The following is an 18,319-nucleotide window of genomic DNA, read 5'->3' as shown; positions in this document are numbered from 1 at the left end:
ACACCTCTTAGCACATTATATCTGTCCCACAGCAATGTGCAAAGTTACTTGCTCCTTTTAATTTTGCTCCAAACGCAGAAGCAATCCTGTAAAGCACAAGTATGTGTACACTACTGTTGAAAAGTTTGGGGGCACAGAAATTTCCTTTTTTATTTTTAAGTAGAAAAGCAGGGTTTTTTTGTTTTGTTTTTTCAATTAAGATAACATTAAATTAACCAGTAATCGACTGTATCTATTGTTTAGGTGGTACTGACTATACTAGCTGCAAACGTGTGTTTTTTCATAGAATATCTACATAGGTGTATAGAGTCCAGGGCTATTTTTGTGCCGGAACGCCGGTCCTAAAGCTCTTTTGCTAAATGACCTCATCAGGAACGGCGTTCCGGGACCTCCGCGGCCTGCCCCACTGATGTGCCGCTGCGTGTCCGGCCACCCGCCCGTCAGCTGCCCCTGCACACAGTGAGACAGACGCTAGAAGTCATAGTTCACCTCTAGTGTCTGACAGGAAGCACAGCTCTGCAACTTCCTGGTAACGCTGCAGAGCTGTGCTTCCTGTCAGACGCTGGAAGTGAAAAATTACTTCTAGCGTCTGTCTCTATGTGCAGGGTAAGGCAGGGGCAACTGATGGGCCGGTGGCCGGGCACATATTAACCCCTTGGCAATGAGCATTAACCCCTGGCAACGGAAATTAACCCCCCTTGGCAACGAGCATTAACCACACGCACATATAGTTTTCCTTTCTCCACTGCAAAAGTTGGGAGGTATGTATTAGGTGTGAGGGGCATTGCAATTGGTGGCATAATGTATCAGGGGCATTACAGTGTGCAGCATAATATCATAGGCATTGTGGTGTGCTGCATCATGTTTCAGAGAAATGCCGGTGTGTGGCATAATGTGTCGGGCATTACAGTGTGCAGCATATTGTGCAGGGGCATTATGGTGTGCGGCATAGTATCAGGGGCATTGGTCAAATTTTAGTAGCTCTGAGTGTTTGTACATAAGGAATTCTTTGCTGCTGGCAATAGTGGGAGAAGAGGCTGGATGTGCTGCTAAATCTAACCGAACACCCCCCTGCAGCCTACCTAACCTCCCTTCCCTCTGACAGCCGAACGAACCCTCTCCTCTCACAGCCACAACAATTGATACCCCGCCCCTTTAGTAGCTCCACCCACATCTGCCCCGCCCACAGTTCCTGAACCTATTTTCCTACAAAAATAGCACTGATAGAGTCCCATATACAGCAACCAATACTCCAGTGTTCTAACGGTACATTGTGTTTGCTAATCGCGTTGGAAGACTAATAAATAAAAAAAAAACCTGTGCAATTATGTTAGCACAGCTGTAAATGTGTTTGCTCATTAGAGAAGCTATAAAACTGGCCTCCCTCCCTGGCATCATATTTGTGAGTTCGATCATAATCTCAAAATGCGCAGAAAAATAGAACTTTCCTGTTAAACTCGATAGTCTATGCTTGTTCTTCGAAATGAAGGCTATTACATGTGAGAAATTGCTAAGAAACTAAACATTTTCTACAACGGTGTGTACTAAACCCTTCAGAGAACAGCACAAACAGGCTCTAACCAGAGTAGAAAGAAGTAGAAGGCCCCTCTGCACAACTGAGCAAGAAGACAAGTACATTAGAGTCTCTAGTTTGATAAATAGATGTCTCACTGGCAGCTTCATTAAATGGTACCCGCAAAACACCACTGCTATCAACTCCAAGCTGCCCTGTTTTTACTACTACAGGCACAAACTGCATCTACAGTGAAGAGGCAACTCCAGGATGCTGGCCTTCTAGGCAGAGTGGCAAAGAAAAAGCCGTATCTGAGACTGGCCAATAAAAGGAAAAGATCAATATGGCCAAAAGAACACAGAAATTGGACGGAGGAAGATTGGAAAGGGTGCCGGACGGGGTCCCAACAGTCGGGATCCTGACAGGCATTCACCCGACGTCGGGATACCGACGGCCGTCGGCTATTTTCCCTCGTGGGGGTCCACGACCCCCATAGAGGGAGCATAGAATAGGTGGCTTGCGTAGCGAGCCACCGTGCCCGCAAGGGGCTTTTTTGCGCTCGCCATGCTGTCGGGATAATGACTGTCGGACCCCTATACCACACCCGATTGGAAAAAAGTGTTATGGACAGACAAATCAAAGTTTGAGGTGTTTGAATCACAGAGAAGAACATTTGTGAGACACAGAACAAGTGAAAAGATGCTGGAAGACTGCCTAACGCCATTTGTCAAGCATGTTGAAGGTAATTTAATGGTCTGGGGCTGGTAAAGTGTGAGATTTGTACAAGGTTAAAGGGATTTTGAATAAGGAAGGCTATCACTGTGCCATACCCTGTGGACAGCGCTTAATTGGAGCCAATTTCCTCCTACAATAGGACAATGACCCAAAGCACACCTCCAAATTACGCAAGAACTATTTAGGAAAGAAGCAGGCAGCTGATATTCTGTCTGTAATGGAGTGGCCAGCGCATTCACCAAATCTCAACCCCATTGAGCTGTTGTGGGAGCAGCTTGACCGTATTGTACGCAAGAAGTGCCCATCACTTGTGGGAGAGGCTTTAGGAAGTGTGGTGTGACATTTCTCCAGATTACCTCAATAAATGAACAGCTAAAATGCCAAAGGCCAGCAAAGCTGTAATTGCTGCACAATGAGCACTCTTTAAGTAAAGCAAAGTTTGAAGGACAAAAAGAGGATTTATGGTCCCTGCCTCCCCTCTCCCCTATACCCCACACCAAGACCCTGGGTCACCAATTTTGTTAGGAAGCCCAAGGTAGGAGCAGAGCCACTTCCCTACATAGAAAAATCCGCAATCATTCCCTACGGACTCAAATAAAAGGATTTATCAAGGTAAGACCATAAATCCTATTTTCTTTTTCATCCAGTAGAGGATACAGGAGTTCATGCTGGGACGTCCTAAAGCTGTCCCCTCAAGGGTGGGAGGCACTCCTGGACTGCGGTAAGGACACGTCTACCAAACTGTGCATCCACCGATGCAAAGGTATCAAAGGCGTAAAATTTGAAAAAAGGTCTAGGTGGAGGACCAAGTAGCCACCCTACAGAGCTGTTTAGCCGAGGTGCCTCAACCAGCTGCCCAGGAAGTACCACAGACCTGGTAGAATGTGCCGTAACTCCCCCCGGAGGAGTGAGTTACGCAGAAAGGTAAGCTTGAAGTACAGTCAACCTAAGCCATCTCGCGAAGGATTGTTTGGAAGTGGGCTAGCCCTGCTTACTAACATCATTGATAACATATAGTCCGATTTACGAGTCGTCTTATTAATGCGTACATAAATCCAGACCACATCAAAAGAAGGCTCAGCTTCAGAGGCCCCAGGAAAAGAGGGAACTACAATCTCCTGGTGAAGGTGAAATTTAGAGACCTTAGGCATGCAAACCCAAAATCGAGGCCCGCTTGAAGAAAACGCAGTTTCACAGTAGGTGAGAAAGGCAACATTTTTTTGACTGGAATCCTCTGGTAGAACACCAAGAGAAATATGTCTTCCAGTAGTAAATTCGTGCTGAAGGTTTCCTGGCATGAAGCATCATTTGAATGGCTTCTGAAGAGAAACCCTTATCTCTCAAGAGGGATATTTGTAGAGCCATCCCGCGAAAGCCAGGCGGCTCAGATCCGGGTGAAGGAACGGACCCTGGTAGATAAGATCTGGTAATAGAGGCAGTCTCAGTGGAGATGCTACGGATAGGCTCCAAGCATCTACGTACCACCCTCGACGTGGCCAATCTGTGGCCACCAGGATCATCGTTCCTCCCGCTGACAAAGCAGAAGTTGAAACGGAGCAAATTCATAGACGAGGGCAAACAGCCATGGAGCCTATCAGAAAGGCCACGGGATCTCTGGTTCTTGAGCCGTAAATAGGAAACTTGAAGTTGTGCCTGGACGCCAACAGATCTATGTCCAGCACCCTCCACTGAGACGTCAGCCAAGTGCACACGTTTGGATGCAGTTCTCATTCGCCCGCATTGATGTCCTGGCGAATGGGATATGTTTCTCTACCCACCTGAAGATATAGATGACTTCCAGCATTGCTCCCCGGCTTCATGTTCCGCGCTATCTGTTGATGTACATCATGGCTGTGGCATTGTCAGATTGTAGTTTGACCGGGCAACTGTAGATGAGGGAACTCGCACTCCGGAGAGCCTGAAGAACTGCCCTTAATTCCAGTACATTGATGGGAAGACTACTTTCTTGAGGCGTCCAGCGACCCTGAAAGGATTGAGTTGCAGACTGCCCCCCAGCCCCTTAGATTGGCATCCGTGGTAATCATGATCAAGGTTGGGATCAAAAACGAATGATCTTGGGATAAGCTGGTTGTGTTTAATCACTATGTGAGGGAGAGGCGAACATCCTAAGACAGAATGATCATCTGACTTATGAGACGAGCATGGTCTCACTTTTACTGACAGAGTTTGCAACACGAGTGGGCACGAATGGAATTATTCCACCATATCAAACAAAGCCACCATGGAGCCCAGGATGGTTATGCACTTGTGAATAGACACCTTGCGTGGACTTAAAAAAAAACCTGAATCTTCTTTTGGAGGGAACGGACCTTGTCCTCCAGCAGGAAAACACTCTGTGACCGAGACTCCAGAAGCGCTCTCTGGTGAAGATAGTAGAAGAGTGATTGCCAGCTGTATGACATTGAAGCTGGTCTGGGGAATTGGCTAACAGCAGCAGGTCATCCAGTAGTAGTAGTAGTAGTACGTTTATTTATATGGCGCCGCAAAGTGTCCGCAGCGCCGTACATAGCAAACAAAAAAAAAATGACGAGGTAACGTACAGGGTGTGTTGAAAAATACAGTATAAATGGGGGTATAGCTGGTAGAACTAAAATCAGCATCAGTTCAGAAGTAGGTGTCAAAATTGTCAAGGAGACTAAAGATGAAGTAGAGGAAGGGAAGAACAGGACAGGAGCACAGGTGAGGTAAAGAGGTAGGGTGAGTACGTGAGGAAGGAGGGCCCTACTCATAAGAGTTAACATACTAAAAATAGGTGGGTGGACGAACGAAAAACAATAGGATAAGTAGGAACGGAGGGGAACGGAGGCAGGATAAGAGGATCAAAAGAGGTTAGGAGGAGGGATAGGCTAGTCGAAAAAAGTATGTAATCCTTCAGACCCCCTGCTGGTGAAGGTATGCTGCCATAACCACCATCACCTTTGTTAACACTCTGGGGGCTGTAGACAGACCAAAGGGTAACGCCCTGAATTGGAAGTGTTCGGCCTGAAGAGCGAATCTCAAGAAGCTAAATAATAATCATTATTTATAACCTTGCCAATGTCTTGACTATATGTTCTATTCATTCAATAAATGGGAGTTTTCATGAAAAACACAAAATTGTCTGAGTGACTCCAATCTTTTGAACTGTAGTGTATACTATATACATATTATTTTACTCTGAAAGCAGCGATGTCATCAGTTATCTGGTACGTTTCCTCACACCTCAAAATGTCGATGTAAACAGAGATCCTTCTCAGGGCACTCCTCATCACATGATGAATCAGTGGCATCATCCATGTGGTCTTCAGAACTGAATGGACACTGGTCCCTGGGACAGAATTCTTTGGGCACATCACGTCTATGGCAAACACTCGAGCTAGACCGGATGTTGGCGTTTGAGTCCTTTTTTCGACGCGGGTTAATGTCAGACATGCTAACGCTCTTCATTTTGCACTCATATTTCTTTTCAATGGAAGACAAATGAATGCTCTCTGAGACAGGATGATTCCCCTCTGCGGAGTCAGCAAATACAATGGAACCACCGCTGCTCTCCACACCTTTTATAGCCTTCATACTTCTATAAAAGAAAAAGGAAATATTCAGTAACTGTTATGGCAAAAAAATAGCCTAACAATAAAATGAGCATTTAGGAGACGTTCAATCGCAATTTAGGAGACGTTCAATCGCAAGAACATTATAGACGAATATATGAAGCCCTTAATAAGAAGCAAGAATAGTCCTCCACCAATATAGGAGTCTATAAAAAGGTGCAAGCACCAAGGTTGTAATCCCTGAAACGTAACTAAAGAGCCAAGATCGTCTATATCAAGTTCTTATTTATGGAGAGACAAAAAAAGAAACCATAAAGGGTAAAAAGAAGGAACACATACACCCAACAGACATGCCGTTACTAATGCAGTATTCATGTTAATTTGGTTTTGCAGGGAACGTCACCCTGCCCAGTTTTTAAATGGCAAAATGTGCACTGCACTTATCATTGCACCCAGCTCAAGCAGTCAGCCCTGTGCAGTCCCCACCCACTGGCAGCAGTTATTGAGAACAGATATCATGAGCAAGGCGGAATAGGATCATTCGTCAGACTGCATTTAGGTCTACAGTCATTAGGTCGACCCCACTAGGTCGACTGGAAGGAAGGTCGACCTGACTTAAGGTCGACATGGGCCAAGGTCGACATGACTTAAGGTCGAATTTGCATAAAGGTCGACATGAGGAAGGTCGACTGGTCATAATGTCGACATGGGTTTTTCACTGTTTTTTTATCCGAATGTCGACACAGTCGACATGGACGCAGTTGGCAATGAGAATCGGACCCTCGCAACGCTCGCTTCGCTCGCAATGCTTCGGGCACGGTGCCTCGCTGCGCTCGGCACACTATTTTATTCTCCCACCACGCCCTAGTGGATGGTAGGGCATGAAATACCGCCTGTCGGCACATGTCGGCTCAAAAAACAGTGAAAAACCCATGTCGACCTTCCTCATGTCGACCTTTATGCAAATTCGACCTTAAGTCATGTCGACCTTGGCCCATGTCGACCTTAAGTCAGGTCGACCTTCCTGCCAGTCGACCTAGTGGGGTCGACCTAATGACTGTAGACCTAAGTTCATTCTAATAGATGACCGCATCCATCTTCTCATAGTAAGGGGGCATGCCCCCTAGTGTGACGAACAGGGTGGATAAGCAGACATAGTCTCTCCACAACGCAGTGCCCTGCCCCAGCTCGGGTGTGAACACTATAATGTTATGGCTGATGGGTGTAATTGTACTAGGAGAGGGACATGGTATAATTATGAGCAGATACCATCGTGTGGTGCAATACTTACTCCTCAGACTTGTTGCTGGAAAAACCTTTAATAGCTTGTAATATGAGATTAGGCTTACCTAGCAAAACCAGAAATGATGCATGTTATACAAGGCAATGGGTAATTAATAACATTATTTAAAATGAAGAGTTCTATCAAATAAATTAAATGTACTTGGAGGTGTACAGGTAATAGTAAGCATGGTTTGTAATGCCAAGTAGACATATCTCCGTAATAAAATACCTGTACCTACCAACAGATTATTTATTTTAGAATAGACAGAATAAAAGCCTGTTTATGATCGCATTGGGTATGAGGACATTTTGCGTCAGTGACTATATAAGTCAATGTACGCACATGGCCCTACTTTTTCAGTCTGCGGTCATCATTACTGGTATTGGGCACCCAACTCCAACCCCATTCTGGGTGTAGACAACTCAAAACAAATGCTCTATGGAGATGGTCTCTTCCAACAGTCTAGACACAGCCATTTTATGGGTGGATAGAAAAGGAGGAGACCCATTCAAATCTATTGGAGATACATCAAGATGTACATTATCGCTGCAGTCCATGCTCAGCTTACTACAACTCGGTAGATGTAGCTGCAAGCCACCAGAATAAGGTCCTAAACCGTAATATTAAGCTAAAACAGCCATAGAACACCCAATTTATCAGGCCATGTAGAAGGGGACAGAAGAAAAGAATCAAATCTTCTGTGTGACTGCAGGACAATGACATTGTTTTCGCACCAAGGGCCTATGTTAGACTGGATAACAAAGCACAATTTTTCTCTACTGGACACAACCATGCAAGTGGGGCAATTGTAACATGTGCAGATAGAGATTTGGGCGAGTTATTTTGTTTCTGTGCAGGGTAAATACTGGCTGCTTTATTCTTACACTGCAATATAGATCTCACTTTGAAGTAAAACCCCACCCAAATGTAAATCTCTGCACGTTACATTTGCTTCATCTGCAGTGCACACAGTTTTTTCCACTAGAGACAAATGTGCTTTGTGATACAATCTGAATTAGGCCCCAAGTATGTAACATTTGTGGTGTCAGTTCGTGGGAGAAATAAAATAAAAATATATTTGCACATACATTTAGAATTTGGAGGTTGTACATGCTCCATCCAAGCTGTATTGTACCCAACAATATTAGGGTGCTGTAACCCAGCCAGGACCTTAACTTCACGAAGTACCTGTGACAAGAGCAACAACAGCATTACCTATATTATACACAAGCGGATATCACCAATATGCGGTAACCACAACAACAACATAATCAAAATGTAAATTGGAACGATTCCTATAGGCTACTGCCCTGAGTTATTAAAGGAGCACATTGATCGGCGAGTCTCAGATTTACGGTGTAAAGGTCAGGAGGATTAATTAAGTCCATATATTTTTTGGGGGATAACATTAGCTAACAAATGATATGGGCAGATGACGTGCCTGCACCCAAAGCTTGGAGGCATAATAATGGTTTTATTTTGGTTCCCGCCCTATACAGGAAGACCCCTATATGAAAAGACCATCTCATATAATGTTCTTCTTGTATAGGTCAGGAACCAAAAATACCATTATTATGCCTCCAAGCTTTGGGTGCAACCTACAGGCATCTGCTCCTCGGAGCACCCGCCCAGGGTACAGACCAGGGGACTGAGATAAAGGGTTTATTTAGATTTCCCAGAAGGCTGTTCCTCTGTGCCGTCATCAGGTGGGGGAAAGGGTCCGGCCATGCCGCTCGCTCAGCAGTGATCGGACACTTGGGGCGAGTGCAGGGATGCCCTGTGATTAGAGGACAATCTTCCAGCAAATGCCCACTTTACATTTCTGACTGGTTGCTATGTATGCAACCAGGTCAGTAAACGCAGCCTGGTGCAGTCCAAGCAATGCATCTATGCCAGGCAAGTGGTAAAATATCATGCATGTACTGTATCTAGATATGATTACAGACTGACAGCAGTCCCACACTGAAGGGAGAATCCTGCAGAAACGTACCTTCTTGCAATCTTTCCTGGAAACTTTTTTAATAAGAATTCTTTTGATTGCGTAGAATTGTCCATCAAGTTTGTTTCTGACCTATAGAAAAAGTATAAAATACAATCATTTTGCAATACAATACCATTTGTTATATAGCGCAGCATATTCTTTTGTGATTTACAATTGGAATTGATATAATATCTTAAGCCCCGTACGATACAGGGCGACCCGGGTCTTTTGTTAAGCGAAGTGCTTATGTTTATATGCAAAGCCCTGCGATCTAGCAGGAAAGCCAGTGCAAGCACTAGCTTTCCCTGTGGGCTATAGCTATGAATGGTATCACGCATAGCCCGGGGCTATAGACAAAGAGATATCAATGCTCCGTTTCTAAAGGCCCCCATACACTATGCGATTTTGGGACGATTTCATCCGATTTCGGCACTTTGTGCCGATAATCGGATGAAATCGGCCCAAAATCGTAGGTATGTGACATTTGATCCGATCTGATGCGCGGTCCCGTGCGCATCGGACCGGATCAGGGAGGTCGGACGGTCTGTACATACGATCACGTCCGACCTCCCTGTATGCATATGCCTGCCATAAGTTATCTAGTCAGCTAGTCAGGCAGAAAGAAAATAGACACAGAAACAAGAATAATGTTATTTATCTAGCGCTCTTTATCCAATAGGACTCAGGGCGCTTAACAGATAGAATTAATGTAATACAGTAGAGGAACATTGAAGTACAGAAAAGCTTTTCAAAAACTACAGGGGGCATAGAGATACTTCATGCAATTACAGAAATGATGAGTTAACAGGAAAGTCTGGAGTCTGTTTTTGAATGATTCTAGAGTGGGGGCCTCTCGAACTGGAGTGAGTTTCATATAGTCGGAGCCGCATGGCTAAAAGCTTGACCCTCACATGAATAAATAAAGACAAAAAATAGTTCTGAGGGTTTGGGACAAATATAAATCTGATGAAACCACATTATCATTTTCTTTTATTTATATGGCGCCACAAGGGTTCCGCAACGCCTAACAATACATAAATGAGCAAATAAAACAAATAACGAATGACAATACAACACAATTTAGGACAATTACATGGTAAATAAGGAGAGATGCACCAGGGGACAGGATGCCGAATCAATTACCAGGGTGGCAGAGAAATATATATTGTAAGAAAAACACATGAGGAGAGAGGGCCCTGTTCGTAAGAGCTCACATAGGAGGAAATGCAGAACATACGGAATCCTCTTCCATGCTGATGGCTCAGGTCAAATATACTGTTCCCCAATAACATTATCTTGCCATATATAACCAGTCTGTGGCATAAGGGGGTTGATTCAGATGTTGCTGGAAAGAGCATCACTGCTGCGGTTTGCTTGGAAGCAGCAGCGATGCTGAAATATGGGAATGCAGCAGGTCAGCTGCTACACCAGTGACACATGAGGTTACACAGACCAAAAGCAACAGCTCCATCACGGAAGATAGGAAATTTCCATGAGAAGACAAAGACCATGGCCTTGGCACTGCAACAAACCAGAGGGGCCATCAAACAGCCGACGATGCAGGACAGTACCGCACATGAACAGTATGGGTCCGGCCCATGTGCAATGTACAACTTTGCCTTGCAACCGTATCTGAATCAATGCCAAGGTGAATGCTGCTGTGATATTATACAACCTCTTCCCTGGTTTACAGAAACTGTTTATACATTAGATGCAATTCTGTCATAGCAGCACGAGCGGATAACATCGGAGCATAGAAAGTGACCTGTGTGCTTTCTATGCAACTTAAGAAGAGAAATTACAGAACAGTCACCAATGTAACTCAATACAGGTTTGTTATCAAGCTATACAGTATGCTGCTGTGCTATTATACAACAGTAAAGGTTACCTTGTACACTTTACCATACCCTCCTTTACCAAGCTGGGCAATTTCTTCAAATTCATTTAGGTACCGGGAAGTCTGAGCCTCAGCAAGCATATCCTTTGCCCTGAGGGATAGAGATTTACTGGTAGGTAGCTGAGAGATTCTACAATGCTGTATGTATCTAAAGGCCCCCATACACTAGTATGATTTTAGCCCTTTTTCATCCAAATCCGACGCATTGGTCCGAGAAATGGAATGAAAAGTGACAAAATCGCATGTGTTTGACATCCGTTCCGCGGGCCCGTGCGCATTGCATCGGAGTCATAGATCGCACAGGCTGCACTGAAGATTTCTCGGGTCTGGCAGCCTCCAGCAGGCTTGGTTCGGATCGCATACGATACATTGTACGCAAAAGGACTGCATCCGGTACACCGCCCTGGAAGCTGCTGGGCAGTTCAAGGGAGAGGTTATGCGACTTCTCCCCTCGGAGAGATCGCATAAGTGTATGGGCACCCTTAGTTACATTCACGGACAGACATGTCCTACCAAAAGCACTTACCTGTTCAAATGTAGGTTTAAATCGCCATTGGTTAATTCCTGTAGAAATGGCCAAAACACAGGCATTAAATACCCCTAAATGAAGTTTTACAAAAAAAATAAAAAATCCTGGACAAATCAGTTATTAAGTCCAATACTAAAGTACATGCAAAAGGTTTACACAAAGGGAGCCTAGAAAAAAAGAAGTCCTCTGGTTGCCCTGACAACCGCCGGGGTCAGCGCAGTCACTTCCGGAGCACTGATATCCGGCGAACGGAGATGATGGGAGGCGGCTCTGGAAACGCGGGAATGCCGGCGGGTGGGGTAAGTTTTTGTTGGGGTATTTATTTCACTGTGTGTTCACTATTTGGTTGTCCTGAAGACGGGAAAGTTGCCCTGAAACATGTAGACCATTAAACTACACTTTTGTCCACCTTTATCGAGTCTCAGAGTGCCGCTGCAGTTTCCAGAGGTCTATACGTGACAAGCAGCTTGCTTGTGCAGAAGGCAACTGAGCCAGTTAACCCTCGGGGGTCTGAGCGCCAGGCACACCTGGATATAGCGATATATATCCCTTGGAAGGGGGTAGCACTCCAGTACAATAGGCATAAATGCGCGGTGCCTTCCAAAAGGAGATCCCCGTGCAGGAGCTCCACAGGTACACAGTGTTAGGCGGCACTCGAATATAATTCACAGGAGGCGCAAGTGATGCAATGTTTCGATGTCTTTAATATTCACATCATCTTCAGGCAATAACAATATGCACAAACAAGAATCTCACCTTTATACCCCACACCGTGCTGTATGTGCGTCCCGGCACGCCGGCTCAACAGCGGAAGGAGGGTGCCCAATTAGTGACGTCATCCCCTCTCCCACCGGAGCCATAGTAACCGCGGACGCCTCCATACAATAAAAACTTTATTTAAAAACATATGGCAGAAAGGTAATGTATTTAAATAGCAAATCAATTAGTAACACCAATATAACGAAGTATACATAAAGAAGCTGATACTGTAATGGCGATACACATCAAAGATGAGGCAATATATTTGGATTCGATTTGCAGCAACTTTCGTGATCGGTTCCCACCACGTATGCTGGCAGGTACATGATCAATAATCATGTAACGTAATGTCAACAAATTGCCTGCTATACGTGACAAGCAGCTTGCTTGTGCAGAAGGCAACTGAGCCAGTTAACCCTCGGGGGTCTGAGTGCCGGGCACACCTGGATAATAGATATATATATGAGCGGCAGGCAGCATTATGCGATATTGAGAAAGGAGTTGTGCGCTTCTAAGCTAAATGGGAAATTTACATACAAACACTAGATAATGATATGCAGCTGTCCATACAAAACATCTTTGAGAACACCATCTGATTTATGCTACATCAGATCACTTAAGACCCAGACCTACGTAAGGACTTCTCTAGAGGATTCTCTAGTTGTCTTGTCTCCCGTTTGTTTACCTTTTCTCCCCCTGCTCCCCCCCCCCCCCTCCACCTTTATTACTTAAATTAGTTTGTTATTAGTTATACATGGAATCGCTGTGAGATAGATTTATATTTGATTCAAGATTTGATAGTACTCCACTAACCCTGTTATCAGGACCCATGTCTTGTTCTACATCTCTCACCTATTCACCCTTGGACTGAGGTGACACAACACTTGAAGACATCATACTACCGGAGTTACCCCCAGAGCCAGGGCTAGTGGGCTCACTAAAATGGAAATTGCCGGAAAGGGGACTTCCTTTGATCTAATCTCACCTGTATGATTGGAACTGACATTGGTGTACTGTACTACGATGTCAGGTGTCGTAACGCGGAGTTACTACAGCTAACCACATGTGATTTCTCAATTGTAAAATGTATCCATTTATTTGTCTTTCATGTTATAATTTTGACAAACTTCAAATAAATTGGGTTTAAAAAAAAAAGACATATCCATACTTTATCAACGTTTCAAGTAAGTGGCTGTCTTTTCATCAGGACGCCTGAATAAGGTGCAGAAGTGCTGTGCAGAACTCATTCACCTTATTCCTGCGTATTCATGTGTCCTGAGGAAAGGACAGCCACTTACCTGAAACGTTGATAAAGTATGGATATGTCATTTTTACAAATATACGTTTTTCACCAAAAAGCCAACTGAGTGCCGTCTGAGTCTTTGGGACCCTGCTAGAGGTCCGTGGATTGTAATATATACGTCTACATCAAGAGTAAGGCACCAGGGAAGTTGCTCTGTTGAAGAGAGTTCCGGATAACAAATACACACATGTATATATATATATATATATATATATATATATTTATTTGTGGTCTTGAAAAAGGAATAAAATCCAAAACGTCGACTCTTTGACTCTATCCCTGTGTGGAGTCTTCTTATGGAATCTGTGCGAGTGCTGTGATTTACCCCCTCTGCATGTCGCTACATGCAGCACCCCAGTCTATAGACATCTTTGCTTATATTGGAGTGCCGGTCCGAGCTTAATAAATCAACCCCATAGTTCCTTCCTATGTAAAAGGCTGATAGCTTCCCAAGTGACTGGACCAGGGAGAATTCTGTGTTGATACACAATCATGTGGAAAAGGGGTATAAGGTGGTCACATACCTTTGTATGCATGTGCCGTTGAGCAGCATTCATCAGTTCTATTATAGCCGTCCTGTGCTGGAGTCTCACTGAGCTGAACTCGTCATTGAAGGCAAATTGAGACAGGAGGCCCATTCTGGTGAAGGTCTGACAGAGCACTGGGAAGAGATTGGACCAATTAATGGGGGAGCTTCCAAACTGTTTTTTCATCAACAACAAATATGTGCTCATACATCTTTGCTGTAGTCACGTCTAGCTGCGGTCATCATTTTGCCTCTTTTTAAAATAAAAAAGAAATGCGTCTTAGTCACAACGCAATGCAGCTAGGGCACATGAGACTGGCTGGTTTGATATATGACATGCAAGACTGAGTCTCTGAATCTGCACAATATCCAAGTGTCATATCACATTATTTATCATTATTATTAATGCTTAGTCACATTCCACTGAGAATACAACACATTTAAAAAAAAAAAAAATGATTTAGCAGGGTTACACAGGATGAGGTGGTTCATGCTGCAACGCGTACTGATGCTAGATGTATGTACCATTGTAGGGCTGAGCAGCAGTGTTCATCAACCCAGAAAAAAAAGGAAATGCAGGTGCACACTTTATAGTACTCAACATTAGAGCCGGATTAACAATGGGGCCGATGAAGCTCCAGGCCTCCAAATTAAAATAGGCTCATCGTCATGACAACAGGATGATCACCAGCCAGCAGCTGACCACATGGTTGGCCACAAACCAGAAGTATTGAATTGTATTTCTACTGTTTAGGGAGACATTGATACAGGATCAAAATGTGTACATGTCACTGGCCACACCCATACAGCATTGGCCACACCCCCTCTGCTTTTCATAATAGTTCCTTTAATATTGCCAGCACCAGTCCCATGAGGCATTTTTTTGGAGCGCTCCCCACTGGGCGAGTTTTTTATGGGGAGCGCTCCCTTAAAAAAAAACACCACTGCCTCCCTGGGACTGGGCAGCGCCGCTGCACTGTCAATCAGCAGCTGCCCGGACCTGCGCCCCCGCACCGCGTCCCTGTCCCCGGCAGCCGGCGCCGGGGACTTCATACAAAACCCGGAGGGGATGGGGGAGGAGGAGGGAGCCAGGCAGCGCTGAAGCTGCCTGAGTTCAGTGATTGAACTCCGCAGCGCTGCCCGGCTGTAAACCGTGGCAATCCCAAGAATTTACCAGGCTTGCCAGACTGGGCACTGAGGCACAGCCCGAAAAATTCTCGGGATTGCCACTGAAGGGGTTAATCCAGCTCTGTAAACAGTGCTCATCAAAATCATTTATAATAAACTCTTGTCATTTATCAGAGCAAAACTGAGGTGCTGGGAAAAAATATATGGGCACACCAATATCTATGGGCGGAGTTTCAATTCTAAAAGATATTTAAGGTCAGGATTACATTTTAGTGAAGCATTTCAGATAAATGAAATGTACATGGGAAAGGAATGAATCCCCCACTAAAGGTCAAAACACACTGGGCGATTTTGCCCAGCGTGTATGGATAGCAATGAACGCTGGGCTGAAAATTGCTTCATGCATACACACAGAGCAATTTTTCTCACCGTGAACGGCTTTCCATAGCAGTTTGCTATGGAAAGCCGTTCGGTCAGCTGGTAAAAACAGCAGACAAACGGCGGCCGCCCGCGGTAGCGCAGATCAGCGCTCACCGACTGCCCATAAACACTGAGCTGCATTGAAACGGGAAGCAACTCAAACGATGAAACTGATCTGCTTTCAGCTCAAAGTCGCCTAGTGTGTATTAAGCTTGTGTTAAACCATAATGAGAGCAGACTGCAACGTGGAACCATTAAACATGCAGTTACATAACGGAACTACATTTTATAATAGGAGTTAAATTTTTCTTGTGTATTTGTGTGTGGTAATACTGCGCAGTGTTGGACACTACAGCATATTGGCATTCATCCAATGACATACACTTACGTCTGAACAGAAGCTTGGAGCGGTGAGGGTTTTCCTCGTGAACGTGACAGAGATGTTCTACCAAAGACACAAGCAGTAGCTGGTTGGGGACTGTGCTCACATTTGGGAACCGCCGTATGCCATTTACCACTTGAAGATCAGATGGGGAATCAGATTCTACGGAGGAAAAAAAAGTATAATTTGCACAAATGAAACAATTAGCACATAGCAAAAACACTAACAGGAATTCCAGAATTAGAACATTCTAAGCTGTATAATACGGATAAATCCGTATACAGTGCGCCTCAGAGGTTTTTTTTTTATCGAGTTTGAAATTTAATAGGCTCATATTCTCTATCTTTTAACCCTTTGAGTGCCAAGTGAAGTTGTTGAAATAGGAGTGAAAATTGGGTCCTACGACCTTTTCATACCCCCACTATCCACGTCGGCGTGGAGTTGAGAATAGAATAGTGTGGCGAGCGCAGCGAGCCACCGAGCCCGAAGCGTGGCGAGCGCAGCGAGCCCCGCGAGGGGACGCGGATACCTTCACAGGTAAACGCGTCCCTTCGCGGGCTTCACAGGTATCCGCGTCCGCTCGCCACGCTTCGGGCTCGGTGGCTCGCCACACTATTCTATTCTCAACTCCACGCCGACGTGGATAGTGGGGGTATGAAAAGGTCGTAGGACGCGCACCGCCGCCCCTCGCGGGCTCGTTGCGCTCGCCATGCTTCGGGTTCACGTTGATCGTGGGGTGGCGTTAACAATTGTGGGGGCCATTTCACACTTTAGGGTGCCTATTTGGCCTCTGTGGGCCATTTAACATTGTTTCCTATGGAAAAATCGGGTCAATTGAGGCATTGAACAGAAAAATCGGGTCAATTGAGAAATTTAACATTGTTCCCTATGGGAAATCGCGGGCATCGCATCGCACCCGATTTTTAAGTGCATTCAATGCCCGCGATGGGCGCCGTGCTAGGTAAAGAGTACCACCTTTTTTTACACAACATTTTTTATTTGAATTTATATAACAAATGTGAGCGACGCTGGCATTTTTAGAGAATAATTTTAATATCTCTCAAAGATGTTGGCACTCAAAGGGTTAAAGCCACCAATATTTGAAATATTACAATAGCTTTTGCAGTTATGACAATAGCTAAACCACTCCTAGGTGTGCTGTCAAAGGCATCCACACACCCAAGAGTGGTATATCTATCTTATAAAATGGCTCCTGTTGTGACGGACCAGGGTAAAACAGGTACAGAATAGAAGACAACATTTTTACAATAGACTTATTTGTATTATATTTAATGAATATACATGTAACTGGATAATGGTGCAAGTCACAGGCAAATGCAGGTGGGGGGGTTTCTGGTTGCAATTCTGAAGTCAGATTGACGAAACGCATTGGTAACCCATTGCCTCCTGCCTACTACTTAAAAGATAAGCTCATTACTATAGAGCAGGGCCCTCCTACCTCCATGTCGGTTTTTATCTACCCAGTTTGTTAAATCACTGTTGTTTTCAATTGTAAAGCGCAACGGAATATGCTGCGCTATATAAGAAACTGTAAATAAATAAAATTACTACACTTGTCTTTATGATTGTTTTATAAATTGTATTTTTAGGCACCCAATGTCTTTTTAACCGTGTTTAAATAAATGTAACTTTACTTTTTATACAATTATCTACTTATATATTTATTCGCACATTGAATCCTGACCATATTTTTACATTTTAAACTGTTCTTATCCAGTCATTTATTATATATATTATATAATTAGTCACCGCATCCATATCCATTATTCACATTTTTTTTTTTTTTTTTTTAACACTGTTTATTAAATGAATCACATATAAATGACAAGTATAATACTTTGGCATTTACAAATTAGTGATAATTTGGCTTACCAAATAGTGATCCAATATTTTTTATTAAAAAAGAGAAAAGGAACCTCGCGAAGGTGGTGTGGCAAACCGCCCCGCAAGTACATTCCAGCAGGGTAGTTGAATTCTAAGATGTTAGATTTAGACGAAAAATAAAAAAAAGAGGACGTTGGGGATATGTTGCAGGTGAAAGCATTTTAGAAACCAAGTGTGTGGGGAGCACATGTTTTATTAAATGTTTTAAAGGAGTTACGTATAATATAGCTGTTATAATACTCCATTTTCATTATTCACATTTTTAACATAAAGTAACTTACCACTACTTTTTATTTAAGGATTGGTATATATATTAAACCTGAGCACCCTAACCTCCACTGCAGTCCAGAAAATGTTTTTCTATTATGTAGGGGATGACAGGTGGTTTCAAGTGGCTTACATCCT

General features: G+C 44.1%; 1 protein-coding gene across 3 annotated transcripts in view; it reads right to left on the bottom strand.

The window, feature by feature from the left end:
* Positions 1 to 18,319, bottom strand: part of EIF2AK1 (eukaryotic translation initiation factor 2 alpha kinase 1) — a 40,854-nt gene that overhangs the window by 11,118 nt on the left and 11,417 nt on the right. For 2 of the 3 annotated variants that reach the window (XM_083153197.1, XM_083153198.1), the window contains exons 2-9: positions 16,016 to 16,171; positions 14,078 to 14,214; positions 11,489 to 11,526; positions 10,954 to 11,053; positions 9,075 to 9,155; positions 8,173 to 8,272; positions 7,091 to 7,148; positions 5,471 to 5,825 (exon numbers count right to left, since the gene is read on the bottom strand). In XM_083153197.1, coding sequence (XP_083009323.1) covers positions 5,471 to 5,825; positions 7,091 to 7,148; positions 8,173 to 8,272; positions 9,075 to 9,155; positions 10,954 to 11,053; positions 11,489 to 11,526; positions 14,078 to 14,214; positions 16,016 to 16,171 — 1,025 coding nt within the window. The remainder of the gene's footprint in view (positions 1 to 5,470; positions 5,826 to 7,090; positions 7,149 to 8,172; positions 8,273 to 9,074; positions 9,156 to 10,953; positions 11,054 to 11,488; positions 11,527 to 14,077; positions 14,215 to 16,015; positions 16,172 to 18,319) is intronic. The other variant, XM_083153199.1, reaches the window with a different exon arrangement.

Source organism: Crinia signifera, chromosome 7, assembly GCF_055691185.1.
Source record: "Crinia signifera chromosome 7, ASM5569118v1, whole genome shotgun sequence".
NCBI lineage: Eukaryota > Metazoa > Chordata > Amphibia > Anura > Myobatrachidae > Crinia > Crinia signifera.
Note: the sequence above shows the minus strand (reverse complement) of the source record. Positions and strands in the feature narration are given on the sequence as shown.